General features: G+C 34.4%; 2 protein-coding genes across 2 annotated transcripts; one reads left to right on the plus strand and one right to left on the minus strand.

The window, feature by feature from the left end:
- The first annotated feature begins 1275 nt into the window (after positions 1–1275).
- On the plus strand, positions 1276–3059 carry LOC141585841 (ethylene-responsive transcription factor RAP2-13-like). The gene has a single exon (XM_074406898.1). It carries the CDS (start codon positions 1858–1860, stop codon positions 2797–2799), a length of 942 nt encoding a protein of 313 aa, XP_074262999.1. The 5' UTR covers positions 1276–1857; the 3' UTR covers positions 2800–3059.
- On the minus strand, positions 2847–8059 carry LOC141585842 (uncharacterized). The gene is made up of 5 exons (XM_074406899.1): positions 7983–8059; positions 6702–6760; positions 6542–6623; positions 6372–6435; positions 2847–6046 (listed from the first exon to the last, which is right to left on the minus strand). The coding sequence occupies exons 2-5, from the start codon at positions 6725–6727 to the stop codon at positions 5955–5957; spliced, it is 264 nt and encodes an 87-aa protein (XP_074263000.1). The 5' UTR covers positions 6728–6760; positions 7983–8059; the 3' UTR covers positions 2847–5954.
- Positions 8060–20364: the final 12305 nt, after the last annotated feature.

Here is a 20364-nt window from a genome sequence, read left to right on the forward strand (position 1 = left end):
TCGTTGTGCTGCCTTTTGACAAATAAAATTCCACTAAATTATTAATTTATTAATTATTTAGTCCACTCTTCCAGAGTAATCCAAAGTAATCATTTGGCATATACAATAATGCGTCTAACATAATCCTATGACTGTATAATACAAGGAATTTAATCAATTACTATATGAGATGATATAGGTGACGTTATATCAAGGGCATGGTTCTAAATTTGATTTCAAATTTTCATCAGAAAAGATTGCAATACAAACCATCACAAACAAGCATAGCTAATAAAGTTATGATATGTTATACTTATAACGTGAATTCAAATCTTGTCTTACAAGAGTTTCGCTCGTGACTCCCTCACTCCCGAACAAACAAATAGTTGATAAAGTCATGATGACTGATGAGTTATGACTTAAGTTAAAATCTCGTCAACAACAAATTCGCTCTTGTGACTCCCTCACACCAAACAATCATAACTGGTAAAGTTATGATGAATTGCACTTTATGACCTGATTTCAAATCTCGTTAACAACAAATTCGCTCTTGCGACTCCCTCACTCCCGTTTGATGCATAAATTAACACCTCTTAATCATGAATATCACTCTCCTAATCTAATTAGTTTAGTAGCTTGTTTTTCGTGTCGTATTGGGAGATATTATGCATAGCTAGACAAATGCAAGAAGAGCATGAGTGTAAGGTTTGGCATTTGGCAACAATCACAGTTTTGGGACGTAATCACTAAGCTCAATTTGCACGTTGTTTTATTTCTTTTTGTTCTACTTGGTGTAAATAATCCAAATTCCAAATCCAAAATATCAATCTGAAACTTGTTTAGTAATGCAAGTTGGGTTTTCACCTAATAGCACTGACAAATACGTAATACCCCGTAATATACACTTGATATTATCAAATTATTAGAGAAAAAAATATACATAATAGCAATAATATTTAAAATTAGGTGAGGAATTTTACCAAGCGAAAAATAGCTTAATAATTATGGTCTCTCATACAAATTATTCAATTTTTTTTTTGAAAATAAGAAAGAGATCATTTCATTAATAAAAACCAATAATACAAATATAATTATAACCAATACAACCCATTTGTGTTTAATCGCTTATTATCCTAAGTTCAGCGTTCGACTGACGCGAAACCCGAAAACGCCATACAAAAAAACTTGATAAAAACCCAACAAACTTACATATAAAAAGACCAAAATACCCTCACATAGTTGTACAAACCAATAAAATAATAGAAGTAAAGGGTAATTTAGGTGCTTATATAAATGGACCCTCCACATATGTATCAATCCAACCCAAAACACATTTCACACAAAAAAGTGAGGCTTGAGTGTTCATCATCTCATCATCCCCTTCCATTTTTTTCACCCCATTTTCACAATATTCAGTGAGCCTTCATCATTCACAGCTTCAAGTTTTACTCTCTGGTAATCAACTCTCTTAATCTTGTTCTTCATAAGTTTTTTGATCTTTGGGTTCCAAAAAATTTACCATCTTTAACAAAATTTACTTTTGTTTGGTTGGTTTTGAGCATATTTTTACTGTCCAAAATCAAATTTCATATTTTCTAAGATAGTTTTTTTTTTTTTTCTTTTTCAAGAATTTGGATAAATTTTAATTTAGTGTTTTTTTAATTACCAAAAACTCATTAACTTGAGAGGGTAAATTTTTGTTCCCCTCAAAGTTGAGTTAATTTCTTTTTTAAGAGAAGAGATCTCTATTTGTTTCTCACTCTCTTACATTTTTATAGTTACTGTTATTATATTAGTTGTGTTAGATTAACCTGTTCTTGACTTTTATTAAGCAACAGGTTGTGTTATTATCATATTAATTTTATTTAATTTCATTAAATGGCAACAATGGATATTTTGTGTAACAATAATTCAGGTTACACTTTAGACCCATTTGGAAATGAGCTCATGGAAGCTATTTCCCCTTTCATGAAATCATCATCCTCCTCCTCGTCTTCTTCATCATCTTCTTTACCACCTTTTATTTCGTCTACTAATGTTCTGACTAACGAGGAATGTTATCTACCTTCTCTTTCGTACCCTGATGGTTGCTTTACGGAGCAAGCCCACTTTTATGGGCTAACCCATCCATACCAAATCCCAACCTCAAACCTAAACCCGAACCCAAACCCAAACCCAAACCCAAACCCGATGTTTGGCCTTAACCACCTAACCGAGACTCAATTCAGCTACCCACCACCTCTCCCTACCTACCACCCCAATAACAACATATCCAATTTCCTGTCTCCAAAGGCTATACCCTTTAAACAAACAGGTCAACCCACAAAGCCCACCAAACTATACCGGGGTGTCCGCCAACGCCACTGGGGTAAATGGGTAGCCGAGATCCGGCTACCCAGGAACCGAACCAGGCTGTGGCTGGGCACCTTTGAGACAGCCGAAGAAGCCGCTTTGGCTTATGACAAAGCGGCTTATAAGCTGAGGGGTGACGCAGCTCGGCTCAATTTCCCGAACCTACGTCATGATGGCTCCCACATTGGGGAGTATAAGCCGCTTCAGTCCTCTGTAGACGCTAAGCTTGACGCCATTTGCGAGAACTTGGCTAAGGAGGGGACTGTGGGTCGAAATAAGAAGTCCAAAAAGGAAGTTGTCAAGGCCGAAAGCTGCTCTGAAAGTGAGTCGGGTTCTGGTGGATCATCCCCGCTATCAGAGCTTACCTTCGGTGATTGTGAAGGCATGGGTGCTATGGAGAATATGTTGTTAGAGAGAGACCCATCTCATGAGATTGATTGGAATGCTTTATTATCCTCATCTTATTAAGTTTTATGTATTGATAATTAGGAGTATTTTATGTGCAAATTTCTTTATTTTATTTTTAAGAAATTAGTTTTAAATAGGAACGAGTCGAGATCTGCAATGAAGTTTTTGGCAATTGCAGAGGCTCAAATGTTCATGTAAATCCTCATGGTTTAGGCAAGCAATTTTTTGGTCTTGCCTAGGATCATTGGAGGAGTAGTATTATTTAGGGTTGTAATTGATGACCATTTCTAGTTATTGTATTTTTTTTTATTTCTCTTTTATTTGTTGGTTTTACTTATTATCTCGGCATTGATGGAGCAAGGTAAACATTAATCGATACAAAGCACAAAACTTCAATACAAAAGGCAAAAACCAAGTGTCTAGACAAATGAAGAAATAGTGCTGGACTGCCGGTAGTCATAATGTCACTCGAAAATATACTCTATCACTTAAAAAAGACCTTAAAAGTTATGCTATTTACATACTTCATAATACTCTCACAAAACGAGTGATTTATACCTTAAAAGGGATCTAAGAAAAACCGGGTTTTTGATAAGATGAAGTGAATTTACATTTCCCAATATCCCACTAGTACTCCTTCAAGTTATAGAGCATGGAGGTTGGGATGAGCAGTCCCTAACTTGCTAAGATGCTGTAACTGTGAACCTCTTAGTGTTTTGGTGATAATATGTCAACTGATCGGAGGGTGGATACATAAGACGGAGCTATAATCCCATTCTGAAGTCGACTAATTATCGAAGAATAGGGGAATAGCCTTGATCGATAGACACGAAGACTTGAAAGGAAACCTTTTAACCGTTTGAGCCTTTCGAGCCTTAACCAACGAGTGGAAGCCCGTGAATTGCTTCTTACTCTTCCAATCTTAGTGGCTGACCTAAAACACGAGCCATCCGGCAAAGGACAAATGAATGACTAGGGATGTTACTATGGTGGGGTAGGGGCGAATGTAGGCATCCACCAAGAAAAGCTCATATCCATACCCGTTCCACCAATCATAAGGGTACCATTTGTACCCCATCTTGTACCGCCCCACTGACGTCTCTACAAATGACTAGGCATGCGATCAAATTTTAAGCACACCCACCTATCAAAGAGGTTATATTTGCGGTCATTGTCAATACGCAAAAGAATTCACCCCTTGGTACCTTTTTGGCTTTTTAGTACCTTCAACACATAACATGACCTCCCAATGAACTTACCAAGCTCATGCAAAAAATACACATGGCATCTATGGAGTATGTAATCACAACGAGCCTAGACCCCACCCAAGCGGTTGTAAGGCTCATGACAGGATATCTATACCTATAGCATGATCGAGATAGTGATTTTGCTCAATGGGGGAGCCTGCGTGTCTGAAATCCAGTAACCGCACCTCCCACTGATTGTAATCTGGGGTAAAATAACCCCTATATTAAAGTTTTGTCCTTATATTTTGAAAAGGTATTTCTAAAACGTAGGGAGTAAAGAATTCAGCAAAGGATAACTGCACATCAAGCCTAGGAGCCAACATTATGCTAAAAAACAATTTCTAAAACATGTCATTTTCGCATTTCGACGCACAGTTGCCATAGTACCACTAAGGCACTAGCTATATAATCATTAATTTCTCTCTCAAATGCAATTTGGGAGAAAAGGTTGTGAGAATAAGAATAAAAGATAGGCAAATAAGGTGGCCTCTACGGCTCCACCATTGCACGAGATAAAAGAAGAGTTTGTGTGTGTTTTGAAATTTGACTTCTGGGTTTTCTACACACAAAAGTTAGAGATACCAACAAATTTGTTAGGTCGAGTTGCCAAAATTCAGATTCTCAATCACTACATGTCATAGTTTTTGAGTAACTACTCATTTTGTCCACAGATGGACTCTTCTAATAGATATACGTAAATATATTGAAATAATCTTCCGTATGTAAGACCAATCTACACTAATATTGTGTGAAAGGACTGTCACCAAAAAATAAAAAGTGAAAAAGCCGATGACACAAGGTTTTACATAAATACTTGCTGTTACACAAATATTTGTGTAATGTACTTGAATGTACCGACATTATCAAGCGAAAGTTAGGACATCCCTTTTCATGGTTTGATAAAATTAGAATCAGTGTTATAAACTTAATAACTATAATAAGAATGTTGAGCCTCCTCGACAGGTCTTTAAATTCGGATCAGCCAAAAGTTTTGGCTGGAGCTTGGTTAAATCAATCTCGCAATATAGATTTGGGAAATAAAAACAGTAGAATCATAGATGAAAATGATGGATCAAAACAAACATGATCCAACCCGAAAATGATGGATCAAAAAGATCGTGATCTGAGGCCAACAATAGCTTCACATTTTCATTCCGAGATTCAATTTTCAGAGTTGACACGCTTTTTGAGTTGATGTCGACCTTGACCTTATCAGAGATTAAGTTCATCACGTTTACTGACTATGATACACGTTTACTTGCTATTTATAGTGGGTTAATTATAAGACTCCACGCTGATTTATGTGAGATTTTGTCTTTCATGGTATTGAGGTATTCTAAAGAAGGTAGGTAGGTAAGGTATAAAGCATCATATTTCAGTAATATCTTGCCATTTTCAGAGGCTGGAGTGAAGGTAGGCCCTTTTTAGGGGTTGAACTTAGAAATTAGGTATCATGGAAAAGAAGGAATATGAGATATTAAGATGATACCGGTAATGTGGTCCTATAAGAATCAAATCCTTCTGAAGTTTAGATATAGAAGGATGAAAATTATCTCTATTCAATATAGGAAGGCAGCATTTGACGGTATCAATACACCGGGGAGGAAAAATTGACGACCATGAAAAAGAGACAAAACCCGTTTCAGGTGGTGGGTGTAATGAAATTCCAAATACTGGGCGGGTGTAATGAAATTCACCAATTTATCAACTAAATTTACATTAGTCATGTGGGCATGTTGTAAAAAGTGTTGAGGGATATGCAATATGATTGACCACTACTTGGTGAAAAACTAAGATTAGAGAAAAATCTATTCTAAACATGTGACAAAGCTGTAGTTGCTGTGATCAGACATTACTGCCCTACCCCAAATGCCAAGGACTGTGAACAGATTTAACTTACCTGGTAAAGACGATCTTGAGAATGAGATGAATCAGAAGGCCCATGGAAACATCAACAGTACCCTTTTTTCAACTGAATTTATCAATTTCCATCTTTTTCTTTATCGCCTTTTGACCATGGTAAATGAAGAAGTCTAAAATTCCAGAAACTGTGAAAACACCTGAATTGAACAATTCCAGGTGTAAGCTCAAGTTGAAGTACTAAATTTAAATGAAGGAGTCTCAATGGTGGAAAGGGAAGATATACACAATGGTATCTAGCTATGTTACTTGGACTTGTTTAGAAACATTTGACAAGGGTGCGTGGCTAGCTGTCGAGCTTATGAAATGTACACTTGTTATTGGCTTACAATGAGGTCTCCAAGTGTCATACCCATGTTTGAGTTTTGTGTCGTGTCGAGTGTCAGTCACATGCACTGATGCACACGAGTTATAATATGAAGAGTCAGGTAAACTAGACGATGAGGTAGGACGTCATAACATTACCTCCAATGGTAGCGCTGACATTTGTAAGGAAGTGTAATAACATGTGTTCCTCTTTGAAAGTAACCTAAAACATGATGGGGATGAGAGCTTATATTAACACGAATGATGGAATGAGAAAGGTTAATTTAGCCCATGGAAATCAGCACACCTTCATTGGAGAAAGATCATACAAGAAGAAAATCCAGGCAGAGCTGAAAATTGTCCAGCATTAGCACTCGTAAGTGCTCAGTCACAGAAAACTGCAAAACAAGGCTAAACTCTGTGACCATACAGCTATATATTATACCAAAAACCCTATCGAGAGGGTTGAATGCACCATATAAGAAATACCTGATTTGATTTGAGCTTATGCCCATTCACTGTGTGACTGTGTAGACAGTTGGAACCACCTGTAAAATAAATGAATGTCATCATGAGAATTGTATATATTAAACAGGGTTTTTAAGTAGCGTGGCGTACTGCCATACTAGTATCTCTTATGACAATACCAGATACTTGTCGGAAACAAGATTTAAGTATGAGCAGCTTGTACGTAATATTCTAAGAAAACCAAGTCACCCTAGAATTTCAGTATGACCGTCTCAAATGTTGAAAACCTAAAGAGTAAATCAATGAAAACATAAGGAAGTACGAGCCAAGCAGCCTGGTATTGTTCCTCCTTATATTAAACTATTTACTACGGTGAGAGAGAAAACAACCAAGTCTTATTTCATCGAGAGAAAATGTCATCAGCCCATATACTGCTGTATAAAAAATTTATTCGATGTTGGATATGAATTGAAATCAAAGAACATGTAAACAAATGAAATGCAGTGGCAGGCAGCAAGCTAGTTAAATGCTCCTGTACTAAACTACTTCAGAGGTGCTAGTAGTCTGTAGTAGACCTCGCAAGCAGGTCATTCATGTCCGATACAGGTTGTGTCAGTTTGATCTGGATAGTTTTGGGTATGTTTGCTTTTGGACAAATTGAGTACAGCCGTACAGGTATCTTTCGACTGTGTCACTGTCGAGGGATAAGGATCATTTCCGGGCCCATGAAATTTGGGTGGGATAGGATCGGTTCAGTGCACGCAATTAAACAACAGTTTCAATCGCAATAGCAATCATCACGATTGTGTACTATGATGTGGCAGTGCATCTAATGTCGCTGTTTATAATGACTTTGTTTTTACAAAACTCAGGTAAGCTGTATTAGCTATGGCAACCCTGTAAATATCATAAAAGTGTGGGCGTGTGGCGTAGAAAGTTGAAAATTTATTACGCAGAAGCCGATATTCAATACAATGTCCAGGAGTTCATTAACAGACCGGATCATTCAAGTGGAGTTACTTCTGCTAGGTCTAGGTGCCAGGCTGATTAGTTTTAGAAACGGAACAAAATGGGAGTAATCTAACATTACATGATCTGAAAATCATCCTATATATATGTCAGAGAAACATAGCATAGAAAAGCAAACTTCTAAAAAATATTGATACATGTCATTTGGCGTATTATGCGTCCATCGCACACTGAAATTTAAAAAGACAAAAGTAATAAGCAGATCTTAAAAAACAGTAAACACTACAGCTACTAGAGCTACAGAAGGGAATATAACAAGGAAAAGAGGCATACCTATCAAGTGGGTTTATAACACCAGGGAAATAGTCACCAAAAGTCAATCAATTGATCTTGTGACTGATCTGTATAGGCATGTAGCATGAGCAGATTAACACCAACAATATCATAAGAAAAAAAAACAAAAACAAAAAAAGCAAAGTCCTATTCCTTATGCTCCAATAGGCAGTTTACATTTATTTTTGCAACCGAGTTTTAAGTAAAACAAAACAAGCGGGAAAGGGATTAGGGAGTCAACTTAGCAAATGTACCCTTCCTATCCGCCAATCACCCTATAGTCTTTCTATCATTGAACCTGGTGTGATCTTACTGACTTGAACCTGATGTGATCTTAGTCTTCCAATTCATTGAGAATTGTAACAATGATGTGATCTTGTTGTTCAATTCTGCTGAATTTCTGAGAAGAAGCTTAATTTTACTGAACTTTCTCAGCCTTTGCTGATTTTCGACCAAACCTTTCCTGATTTTACTGACTTGGCTGGCAGCGTTTTTGTTAAACACGAGAAAATTGTACAGAAGATTAATTAACTTTCCAACCTCAAGAGAACAAACACACCGAAGTCGTGATTAAGGTTTGACAATTGTAACAAAGTAGATAATAGAGTCCTTAAAGCATCCATCCTCATAATTTCTTTTAACGCACTTCTCACAACACTGTCATCAGACAAGGAAGACCAATGCCCTACGAAACCCGACTGGTAGCCATTAAATAGGGGGTAAGCTAAATAGATCACCGCCAATACGAAGTAGGAATATAGACTCCACAGCCCTTAAAGTATAGCGAAAACTAATATGGTTCACTTACCAAACATAAATATGACACGAGAATGACATGATTACACATCAAGTTAAATTTAAACGCAGCACATCAGTACAAGTAGACTTGGAGTATTTTTTCCTTCGAGAAATAAGCCAACATGGTCATTATCATACTGACCTTTGGAGCATCAATGCCATGCTGTTGTGACTCTCGTGTCTCTATAACATTCCCATGAGACTCTGCAAACCCACAGAAGCAAATAAGCAACAATTAGGTAATTAAATTCAACACAGCATTCATATCACATAAACGGTCAGCAAAGAAAACATAGGACATCATAACCAAATCTAAGTCCTCCAAAATTATGGTTAACTCTTCTATATGGGAAGCAAATAGTTGCTAGCCTTGTCATTAGAAACTGTCAGTTGGCTCTTGGTTTCCGACAGAAGTACAAAACCTCTAGGACATCAATATCACAATGACCACCAACAACTCAACAACAACAACAACAACAACATCAGAGCCTTAATCCCAAAATGAGTTGGGGTCGTAAAATACAGGTAAAGTCACATCAAACTGCATGTCATTGGAAATCAAACACAAATTCCGAAGATAATTTAAAAAATCTCTGGTAAGGGGTGACAGCATGCAGAAACAGACCTGCAATAACTTGATCCTACTGACTCAAATCGTCTCCTGTCTATGACAGGTAAGGGGTCGGATGTACGCAACATTAACTTCGAATTTCAAACAAAGATGTCAAGAAACCATCTCAACCAAAAGCTTAAGCTGATGGTTGAAGTTCCTTGATTCGTTTTATATTCTAACACTCTCCCTCGCACGAAGGCCCTTTTTTTTTTTCTTTTTGGGCTTGAAGTGTGGGTGCAGGCGGGATTCCCTGCCTGTTCTGATTATAGAATAGAGGGGGTGGGATTCGAACCCGTGACCTTTTGGTCACCAGGCTCTGATACCATGTCAAGAAACCATCTCAACCAAAAGCTTAAGCTGATGGTTGAAGTTCCTTGATTCGTTTTATATTCTAACAAAAGATAGGCTGTTTCTGCAGACACTTCATATTTTGAAACTCCTAAATTTAGACAAATAATTTCGAACCCTAAAATTATATTCGTAAAATTATACTGTCACTGGTACAACAGGTAAAGGAAGAACACAACCTATAACGGTCGATAACCCTAGAAACGGTGAGACAGATCACATAACAGAATCGAAAAAGAAATACTTCGTAATTAAATTAATAAGCGCGTGAATCTATTAATGCCGTAAACATCCGACCTCCCTTACCCCGCAATTTACCATAAGTACACAACTAAAAACGCAGTAACAATCATTTAGCATCATCCAATTTACCAAATGAAATAAAGAAAAGTGTACCAAGTTGGGAGAAATTTACCGTAGAATTCCTCGGTTTATTTTGGGATATGCAGCTTATTTCCTTATTTTATTCATCATTCCCTCCATTTTCCCAATTCAATTGAAATTTACTTCCAACTTTCAAGTGTATCAATTCAATTTGAGTTCAATATTTTTCAACGAGATGCGGAATTATTATTGGGCCTTATAATAAGTTTGGGGGTTGGGCTGGGTAAACTCTTATTCGTTGGATTTAGTTTGAACTTATGGTCCAAGGGATCCCAATTGATTTGGTTTAGGGAACCCAATAAAATTCAAGCCCGTGTTTAGTTACGAGTGAAGATATCGGCTAATTTAGCGGGTAAAGTCAATGAATGTGATACTTATGACTCTTGTTGGAGTCCCTTGCTCCCTAAAAAAGTAAAATAGTATTTCTGATTCTTTTTCTACGGAGAAAACGTACAAGTTAATGTGAATATTAGCTCATATTCCGTAAGAAAGTATGAACAATGCTAAAAACAAATAAGCAAGTATGAAAGTAATTCGTTTTTATATTCGTCTAGTACTCCCAATATTTTAACAATGTGAAGTTCAACTTTCATGAATCAAATGAAGATTCTAGCTTGACATAATAAGAAGCAACAACGCAACATATATTTTGTGTATATTGTATGTGTTGAAAATAAAGGTAAAGAAATGATCGATACAAAATGAGTATTTAAAAATAAAAATAAAAAACTTTTAAATAAATGCATGTGGAAGTGGGAATCCATTTTTGAAATAATGGTCAAAAATAAAATATTTGTCGTTTTGGATCGGTTTTGAAAATATTTGTCAAAATGGTGTTCATGTAGGCTCGGGATTTCTGGACCTAAAACACGCCACTACTAATGGCGTGTTTATAATGAGTACGGAAAGAAACTTCATTAAAAAATGGACTAAAACAAACACGCCATTGGGAATGGCGGGTTTCCGAGGGGAAACACGCCACCCCTAATGGCGTGTCTTATGTAATTTTTTTTTTTTTTTTTTTTTTAAAGTTCAGTCAGTTGAGGAAAAAAATTGTTGTAAAGACACGCCACTACTAATGGCGTGTTTCCTTCACAAAACACGCCATTAGTAGTGGCGTGTTTCAGGTCTAGAAATCACGAGCCTACGTAGACACCATTTTGACAAATATTTTCAAAACCGACCCAAAACGACAAATATTTTATTTTTGACCATTATTTCAAAAATGGACTCTGTAAGTGGAGACGAAAAGATGAGTTGTCCTTTCAACCCATAACACTAATAATGTGAATAATATTTCTTATAATTAACATAGTACTAACATCTTTGATATAACTTGATTAATTGAAAAAGGTTTCATAAGTACATGTAGAAGTGGAGGATCCAAAATTGAATTGTCCTTTCAGTGTTTAATCCGAGTAGGATTGATTGATATGTAGTAGTAGTAGTAGTACCCCGTATTCTAAATGGATGGTGTATCATCATGGAAGTTAAATATCTCTTCTAGTGCCAAACCATTATTCACTTTATCAATGATTTACCAAGCCTCCTTTGGAATAGTAATTGAACCTAATCTCTTAAATTCATCCAAATTATCCAATACTATCAAAAGTTTACCGACATATATAAAGCTACCACACTAATTCTAAACTCTTTATTTTTGCCTTTCGAGTAGCAATTATTTACACAGGTGTCAGTTAGATTGGTGGATGAGGATCGAGTTTACTTAACAACATATTTATCTTTGTATCCCCCTTTACACTCAAGAAAAGTGTCTTTAGATCACATTTCACATTTCCTATACTCAACTAAAAAGTCTCTAAGAATACATAACAACAAATTTTGTATCATTCCACTATCTACCGAAGAAAACTACGGAGTATTACTTTTGTTTATTCATCCTTTTATTACTTACAAAGTTTAACAATGATCACAACGGTCTCTCTAATAATCTTATCAACTAAGTTAACTAACTGATTGTGAGACGTCACCACTCGCCAGCTTGTGACGCATTACAAATTGAATTTTATCATAACATACAAAGTCTATGCCCTAATCCAATCCAATCAATCAACAACTATTCAGCATTGGTGCCAAAGTACAATCATTAATAGTCAATTTCAATATGATAAGTAGAACAAGAAAAATGAGTTTCATAAACTTGATGAGTTGGATGCATAAACTTATTAATACTTTAAATTACAAATATAGGAATATCCAACAAAATTGACATTGAAAAGATGTTCACCTGCTTGACAAGTTGAGGAAAACAGAAAATTCATTGCTATAAAAAGTGCAAATAATTTAGACAATGACTAGATGCCAACATGTATTTCCAAAACTTGATTTCGGCGAAAACATAACACGTTAAATTTTCAAATTGAAAACACGTTAAAAAACCAACTTTAAAACATGAGTGGATTTCATTATCAAACTTAATAAGGTGGTTGTTAAATTACCTTTCCTCTTTACTTTTGTAATAAAGCCATCTAACATATGTAAGTAATCTAACTATGTATGTGATGTTTTATGTTTTTATCATAGTTGACATTTAATAAGACTATACTATCTTCTAGAGTTGTACTCTTGTTTTTATTCTAATTTCGTCTTATAGATCGAGAGCGACTATTCAAGTTGTCGCCCCTAAATAAAAAAAAAAAAAAAAAAAAATCGATTTCAAAACGAGAATTTCGATAGTAATTATTTTCAGAGTTACTCTATTTCATTACTTAATTACTCGGTTTCTAAGATTCTCAACATAAGGTTTAACCAATTAACCCCCAAGTTAAACTCTTTATTTTGGCTACATTTAGACTATTTTGTTTTCAGCTTAACTTTACCTCTTCATAATTCAATTCAACTCCATTTTAATTTAGTTCTGTTATGTTTAACTAATTTCAGTCAAAAAGAACAACGCTGTCATACTTGGCTACATGTATGCTTGACTAACTAGCTTTCCTCTTCGATTCATTTTACGAGATGTAATTGAGGGTGTAAAACAGCTCCATCAAAACTTTGTTTGGTAATAAATAAACATGAACAACTAAGTAAACAAACAATGTTTTCGTTTAAATTATTCTTACAACATTAATCTACGTAAAGACTAAAGAACATGATTAATCAATTTAGTAAAAGGTTTTGTTTGATTGGCATTTTCAACTTGCCAATAAATCAATGTATATATATAAAAGAGGCTTTTTTCAGGCATTGTGAGAGACTCCAAGTTTCTTAAAACACTGAAATAAATAATAACCAAAAAATAATAAACCAAAAAATAATAAATTAATAATTAAAATTTATATTGGTGCGTGATTGATTGTGTTCGGCGACTATATGTATGTAATACTTCTACTTGGACTAGAATTCTTCTAACTTAACAATTCAACTACCATATACAGTAGCAATATTGTATTGTATTTGTATATAAACTCTCACCCTTAAACATGCATATAAAAGGCATTAACATGTATACGACTTTCCTCTCCTTACTTCTGTGTCTAATATTATTTTATGTCTATTATATGTTTTCCTTTTTATTTTGATTGCTTTTGTAAATTTTTTTGCACAAGAATCATCACTAATTGTTTTCATTCTTATTTCAGGTGTATAAAATCACTCGGCTTCGTGAAACTAATATTTGATGGTACATGATTATCTATAAGCATGCATACCGCGTGATATGATTGAACAATATGTTCACATATTTTAACTAAAGTAAGACTTATTTTATTTTAGGATTTCATTATCTTTACGGTATGTAAATCATCTAACATAGTCTGTATATTGTTCAATATTTACAGATTTGTTTTCTTCTAATATACTACCAATTAATTAAGTTTCTTTAAGAAATTACTTATTTCCATGTTTTTTAATTTTATTGCTTAAAATTTTATAGTTGAGTGTGTTTTTTTTCAAAGTAGTCATGTCTTACCGTCCATTTTTAACTACATCCGATTTTTATTAGGAATCCATTACTAGAGTTAATGGGTAGTCCAAGAACAAAGCGAGAGATTATACAATAACTAGGTGTTTTGACGTCTATAGTGTGGCCCCTTCTTTCTTATTAGGGCCGTTAGTTAAATTAGGTAATTAAAAAAGAGGGTTTTATTTTTTATATGAGAATTTTTGGTATGAAGCGGGCTTTACTTCTTCTCTTTTAATTGCTATGAAGCATGCTGGGACTTCGACCTAAGGCTGAGAAAGAGCGTAGACTGGACTAAGCAATTCCCCCGAAAGAAAAGAAGGACTAAGGCCGGCGTCTAGCATGAGAGCACGAAAAACAGTGCCTACTTCCTGCCTGAAACCTCCAAAAGAGCAAAGCTGACTAAGATCGGCGGGAAGAAATAACACCTTAAGTAACTGGTTTGGGACAGGATCGGGTCATTCAACTTAAGTCAATTTTACCATGTCTATCCACGAATCAATGGTCTTTCATAACGCCGTTATATGAACATAAGAAGTTATTAGCTTAAAACTAAAAGGTAAGAGTGTAAGACACACAATATCCAAACGTTCATTATATACATATATGGTCTTATTTAAGTCTTTGCTTAATGTCTCATTTTAGTTCCGGCCATGTTGTTAAAGAAGATCATATTTAATTAAGATGGGAGTACATGAATCTGATTAGAAGATAGTAATAGTAAGATATACGAAGTACATGCATGTATCTCATTATCTGACTCAAAGGGGACTTCTTACCACCACACGCATATGAATTATTCAATATAGATAAGGATCTTTCGTATTAACGATGGTCCATATTATTCTTAATACTAATTTTTTTTTTGTAATTTAGAAATGAATAGCACTTATTCATGACAACCATGAACCATCTAAGTTAACGAAAACTTTACACCTAAAGTGCTCATTGAAAAAAAACATACATCTTCGAGAACTTCGACTAAAAGACTAAAAAGTAAGACAATAGAATAACAGGATTTTGCTTAAGACGGATACTAAAGACGGATACTATCCATCTTAAGCTTAAGACGGGTCAAATACTACCACAGGATGGTAATAATGACAAAACTTTTGACATTCCCTAGGCAATAAGTGAGGTAATTTGGTATATATTTGACCCGTCTTAAGTTATGAGAATTTATTTTAGAATAAATGGTATCCTTGACTATGTCTTCCATGTAACTTTTATTATTGAACCCTGAAGCGAAATAACACAATTATTTTGCAATTGTGAATCCTATATAAAATGGTAATAAAAATCCATAGCAATTAGAGGTGTAGCAATTTTGTAAACCGTGCAACGCACGGGGACAAAATCTAGTTAGTGGTAATTTAAGTGGTTCCTTCAATACTGGCAATTCAACAGTGCAGCACACCAAGTATTTGAGGTACGGAATTGCTTTCTAGTAAAGTTTGAACTCTCTTTTTAGGGATTTGCAATTTTTTAAAAAAAAATTAAGATTATTTTACGGTAATATCAATTGCGAGTATACGAAATGAGAATATAAGACAGAAAATTTTCAAATTGATAGTTTACAACAATAATTTTTTCAAATGTTAATGCGCTATTAGGCTATAGCATGGCTGAATGTGAGACAGTCTTACACAAAATCAGCGTAATTTTACAACGACTTTATTAGTCTAGCATATCGAGTCAATTTTAAGGCCAGAATAAAGAGGGGCATTGGACCTTCGATGTTCCAAAGGTTAACAACTTAATTTGTTTATTAAATTAATTAATCTAGTTCCTGTGTAAGATATCATATTTAATCTAATCATAAGATCTTTTATACTATAGTAGTAGGAGGTTAGTTATTCCATATACCGTTACTACTAGAACTCCAACGGAAAACATTTATTATTTAATTCTATTGTTAGCTTTTTTCTCAACTAAACAAACACCTACCTTAGATGTCGAAGTGTCAATGAAGCTCAATTTAGTGGTTTTACTTTAATTTTATTTTATGCAATTTATGTAATTGTCTTTTTATAGTTGCTAATCTGGATTATTCCAAGCACATTCCTAATCTCCTACTCCATTTATTTATTTAATTCACGTAATTTAAAACGCCTGTTTATGTCTCTGAACTAGATTTGATAAATGAGTGTTCATATTAGGTCGGGTCATATCGACTAGATCTTTTTGAAAATAAATAAGTTTGGCTTCAAGTTCATTCTTTTCTATACCAGACTTGATTGTTTGGTTTTTGTTACAAATTAGCTATTTTGAGTCGTCTTAGGCAACTTTCAATATAATTTGGAAGCCATAATGTAATGAGTGTTCAGATTTAGGTATGACCATATAGATCAGGCTGTTTTAAAGACGGGTAAGTTTGGCTTTAAGTTCTTTCATTCCAGTGGGACAAACCCCGATCTATTTGTGATGATACAGACGTGATTATTAAGATTTCGTTATAAATTAGTTATTTTGAATCGTCTCAGGCCCGATTTGTTTGACCACCATAGCTTGACTATGAATGTCAAAGTCAAGCATGTAGGACAAACAAGTGGGAACCAATTAGGAGTTGCTAGTTAGCTACCTACCTTTACACATAAAAAGAACATACCAATTTATATGTGTCGATTTGATGGTATGTGTAGCCCGGCCCTTAGTTTTAAGTTTGGCGGTCGTTCTCAATTGGCATGCACCTCATGTAGTCATATATGAACTTGATATTCAATCATATGTCCATCATATTACCATGCACGCTAAGATTTCAAAATGATGGCTATATTATTATTGCCACATTATGTGTTCCAAGTAAAATATGACCTTCTCGTATGGAACATTGAGTACTTGTTTGAATCCAAATATATTTAGATTAATCTCATTCTGATATACAGAGTACATTTTATTATAACCGACTAATATAGATATATATCGTTATTCTATGTGTCGTTCGTATATATTTATAAAGAGTTCTATAATGCCTTAGTGCCTTAATGGGGCAATTTTTTTCATAAAACATTTTTAGAAAATGATTGGACAGCTATGTAAGTTTCATTTCTGATGGTAAATGAATTACAAGACGATACAATACAATAAAATGGGGTATGAGAAGTGGTACGCCCCAAAAATACTAGAAGGGGTAGTTTAGTAATTTTACAGTGAGATCATCTGTTCCACTTTCGTATCTCATTCCGTGTCCCACTCCATACACATCTTGACACATCACTGGTTGTAAATAAAAAATACACAATAAATGTGGTAATATGTTGATGTGCCAAAATATGTATGGAGTGGAACACGGAATGGGACACAAAAGTGGGACAGAGGATTCTTACTGATAATTTTAACTTATGTAAGTACGTTTACTTGTCGCTATCTTTTAGCTATATACTCCGTATAAGCCAAGTAAAGACCTAATGTAATCAATCATTTGTAAGGAGTTTTCCTTGACTTAGCGGTAAACCTAGGTGCATCTTTCACCACAATTTTCTGAATTGGATAGCCTATCAATATTATTATTGAACAACTGCATTTTCTATCCTTTTTTTATCTATCTTGTTATTGATCGCATCACAAAGTTTCAAAAACAGTCGTCTTAATCCACATGTTAATATCTCACAGGTTGGCGATCGAGTATTACGAAAACATAGTGGTAGGATATATGGCCATATGGGTACATATCAACATTATTTTATTTTATTTTTTTAAATCATAAATGGGTCCATAATCAAATGTAGAAGTAGAACAAGAAGGACGGACCATGGTGGTGACCAAAATGCTTAATAATAAGTGAAGGGAAGGCACTAAACACCAAGATAAGTGGGCCCAAATGAATCATAGCCCAAGCAGAATGACATGTCCATAAGTAAAAAGTAGGCCCACTTGTCTTATTGCGAGTCGCTGCATTCCGACGTCGTTTTCCCTTCTTTAACTCTTCTTCACTCGTGGGGCTGCGGTTTGTGGGCCCAACCCGACCCTAATTGTGGGCCCAACCGAAAGTTGGTTTCTTCTTTTAATCTTCTCATCCCTCAAGGTGGTTCGTTCTTGACGGTTATTTCGGTTGGTTTTTTGAGGCCCAAGTTGTTTGGTTTTGTTCTAGATTTTCTTCAACACTATTTTTGATTTGTTCAACCAAATCTTGTGTGATTCTTTGCATCTTTTGGTGGGTAAGATATGGATTAGAGTAAATCATGCTTGAAGATGTTATTTTATCTAATAATCCATAAAAAGGTGATATTCTTTTCATACGATAAAAAGATCAGATACCTTATTTGACTAAAGCAGTTAAGTTAAATAGCCCGGTACAAATATAATCGAAATAATGAGTGTATTGAACTGAGTGGAACACGGGTATTATCAAAATTAAGACCTTGTTATTTTGGATTGAAATTGGTTAAACTAAATTGAATGGGCATACTGAACTGAACTTATATACAATACAAAATTATACAGATCTAATTTGAACTGAACTGAACTAAATCGACCTGAACTGAACATAAAAGAACTAAAATTAAGTTCAAAATAACATAGCCTAAATAAATTGATTGTATGGAGTATAAAATAATTTTCGCTTCATCAAAACAATTTATCATACACTTTAAAACTAATCATGTAGCTTATAAATTTTAAATAATCAACTATTTTTTCAGGTGTCAGTTACATTTTCAACTAGTTTTAACCAACCATGTCTTAAACATTTTCGATCCGCGGACAAATGGTGCCCAAGAGGCTAGGAGAATAATGAGTAGACTGAATATGTCCATATCATTATTTGGAATAAGATAGATTTTGAGGAGATTATAAGATTTAGACGGCTAAGAAATTGTTCCTAATTCCTAAAGGTGATAAAGCCCATGTTTAAGGCAAGTGGTAATAATTTTGCAATCTTTTTGTGCTATAATTATGCCCTAGAATAACAAAATTAAGAGTACTTAGACTTGTATATATTCTGATTAAATTAATAGTTCAATTCAATAGCTAGATGCCTAGATTGATGATACTCATGATACACATATCATATCAATTAAATTCATTGCTAAAAAAAATATTCTAGGACATTATTTCGTGCCATAGTTCTTTGAAGAGAATATGCGATCCTTGTATCTTACTTACATAGGAAGGAAGATATGTAAGAGTTTAAGAAAGTCAAGAGTGCCAAAGGTTGTCCATATTACGTATGTACATATGTAATGTAAGAAACTATGGGAGTATAGTCTCTCGATTAAATTAACGTATTTTATACCTAGGACTCTAGGAGTCTACGACTAATTTAACAAAAAATAATAATGTTGTTGGACATTTGTTTAATGCAAAAATCTTGATTCCAAACAAGGAGACACCATTGACTGTCCCATAATTGCGGATGATTTTGTAGTTTAACTTGTGACATATCTATTTTAAAATGATACGGGGTGATATTGAGTAGAACCATGCATTATACCCGTATCTATTTACTTCACATATTAATGTTACTAATAAAATAAATAAATAGCATACCAAAAAGAATAAAATAAATACTCCCTCCTATTCCGAATAAGTGTCCCATTTGGACAATGGCACGAAAATTAAGGAATATAGTTAAAATATTGAAAATTATTTTATAGGGGTAAGAATATAAGAGTTAAATAATGAAAAGTATTGAATATGATGGGTTAGGGGTGGTTGGGGTGGTAAATAAAGAAAAGAGCCAAGGGTATGAAAGTAAAAACCATGTCCAAATATGACAAATGGAACAGTTATGTGAATAGACGGAAATGGCAAATGGGACATTTATTTAGAATAGGAGGGAGTATAATATAATAAATTGTTTACATACGGAGTATATATATGATGACACAAATTCTAATATGCTATTTTTGTCAACTTATATAATACACATTCTGGCCTAAATTCACACTAATAATACGTACTCTATATGGAATAGTTGCATTAAATTACAAATCATGAAAAAGAATTTATATATATTACTAGGTTTTTTGTGTATGTCATCCGATTTAGTCTGGATTTGAGTCGGGTACGATCATTAAGTCAATAAAGTTTTCCTCATAAGTTTTACCATTGTTGTATTTTCAGGTTTGAACTAGAGATTACTATAATTATTACTCCGTGCTCATGAATATTAAGCGCAAGTAAGTTACTCCCTCTGCCTTTTAATTTTCTTCCCGTTTCTCTAATATACTCGTATGTGAGGAGTATTATAATGAAATGGGAAGAAAACAGCAAGCCGGAGGGAGTATTAGTTAGTTAAGTAGCTAATTTTAGGTAAGATTGAGGTAAGGTACAACATTGTTCATATCGGGAGCTTCATAATATGACAAAAATCCATT

Source organism: Silene latifolia, chromosome 6, assembly GCF_048544455.1.
Source record: "Silene latifolia isolate original U9 population chromosome 6, ASM4854445v1, whole genome shotgun sequence".
Lineage (NCBI taxonomy): Eukaryota > Viridiplantae > Streptophyta > Magnoliopsida > Caryophyllales > Caryophyllaceae > Silene > Silene latifolia.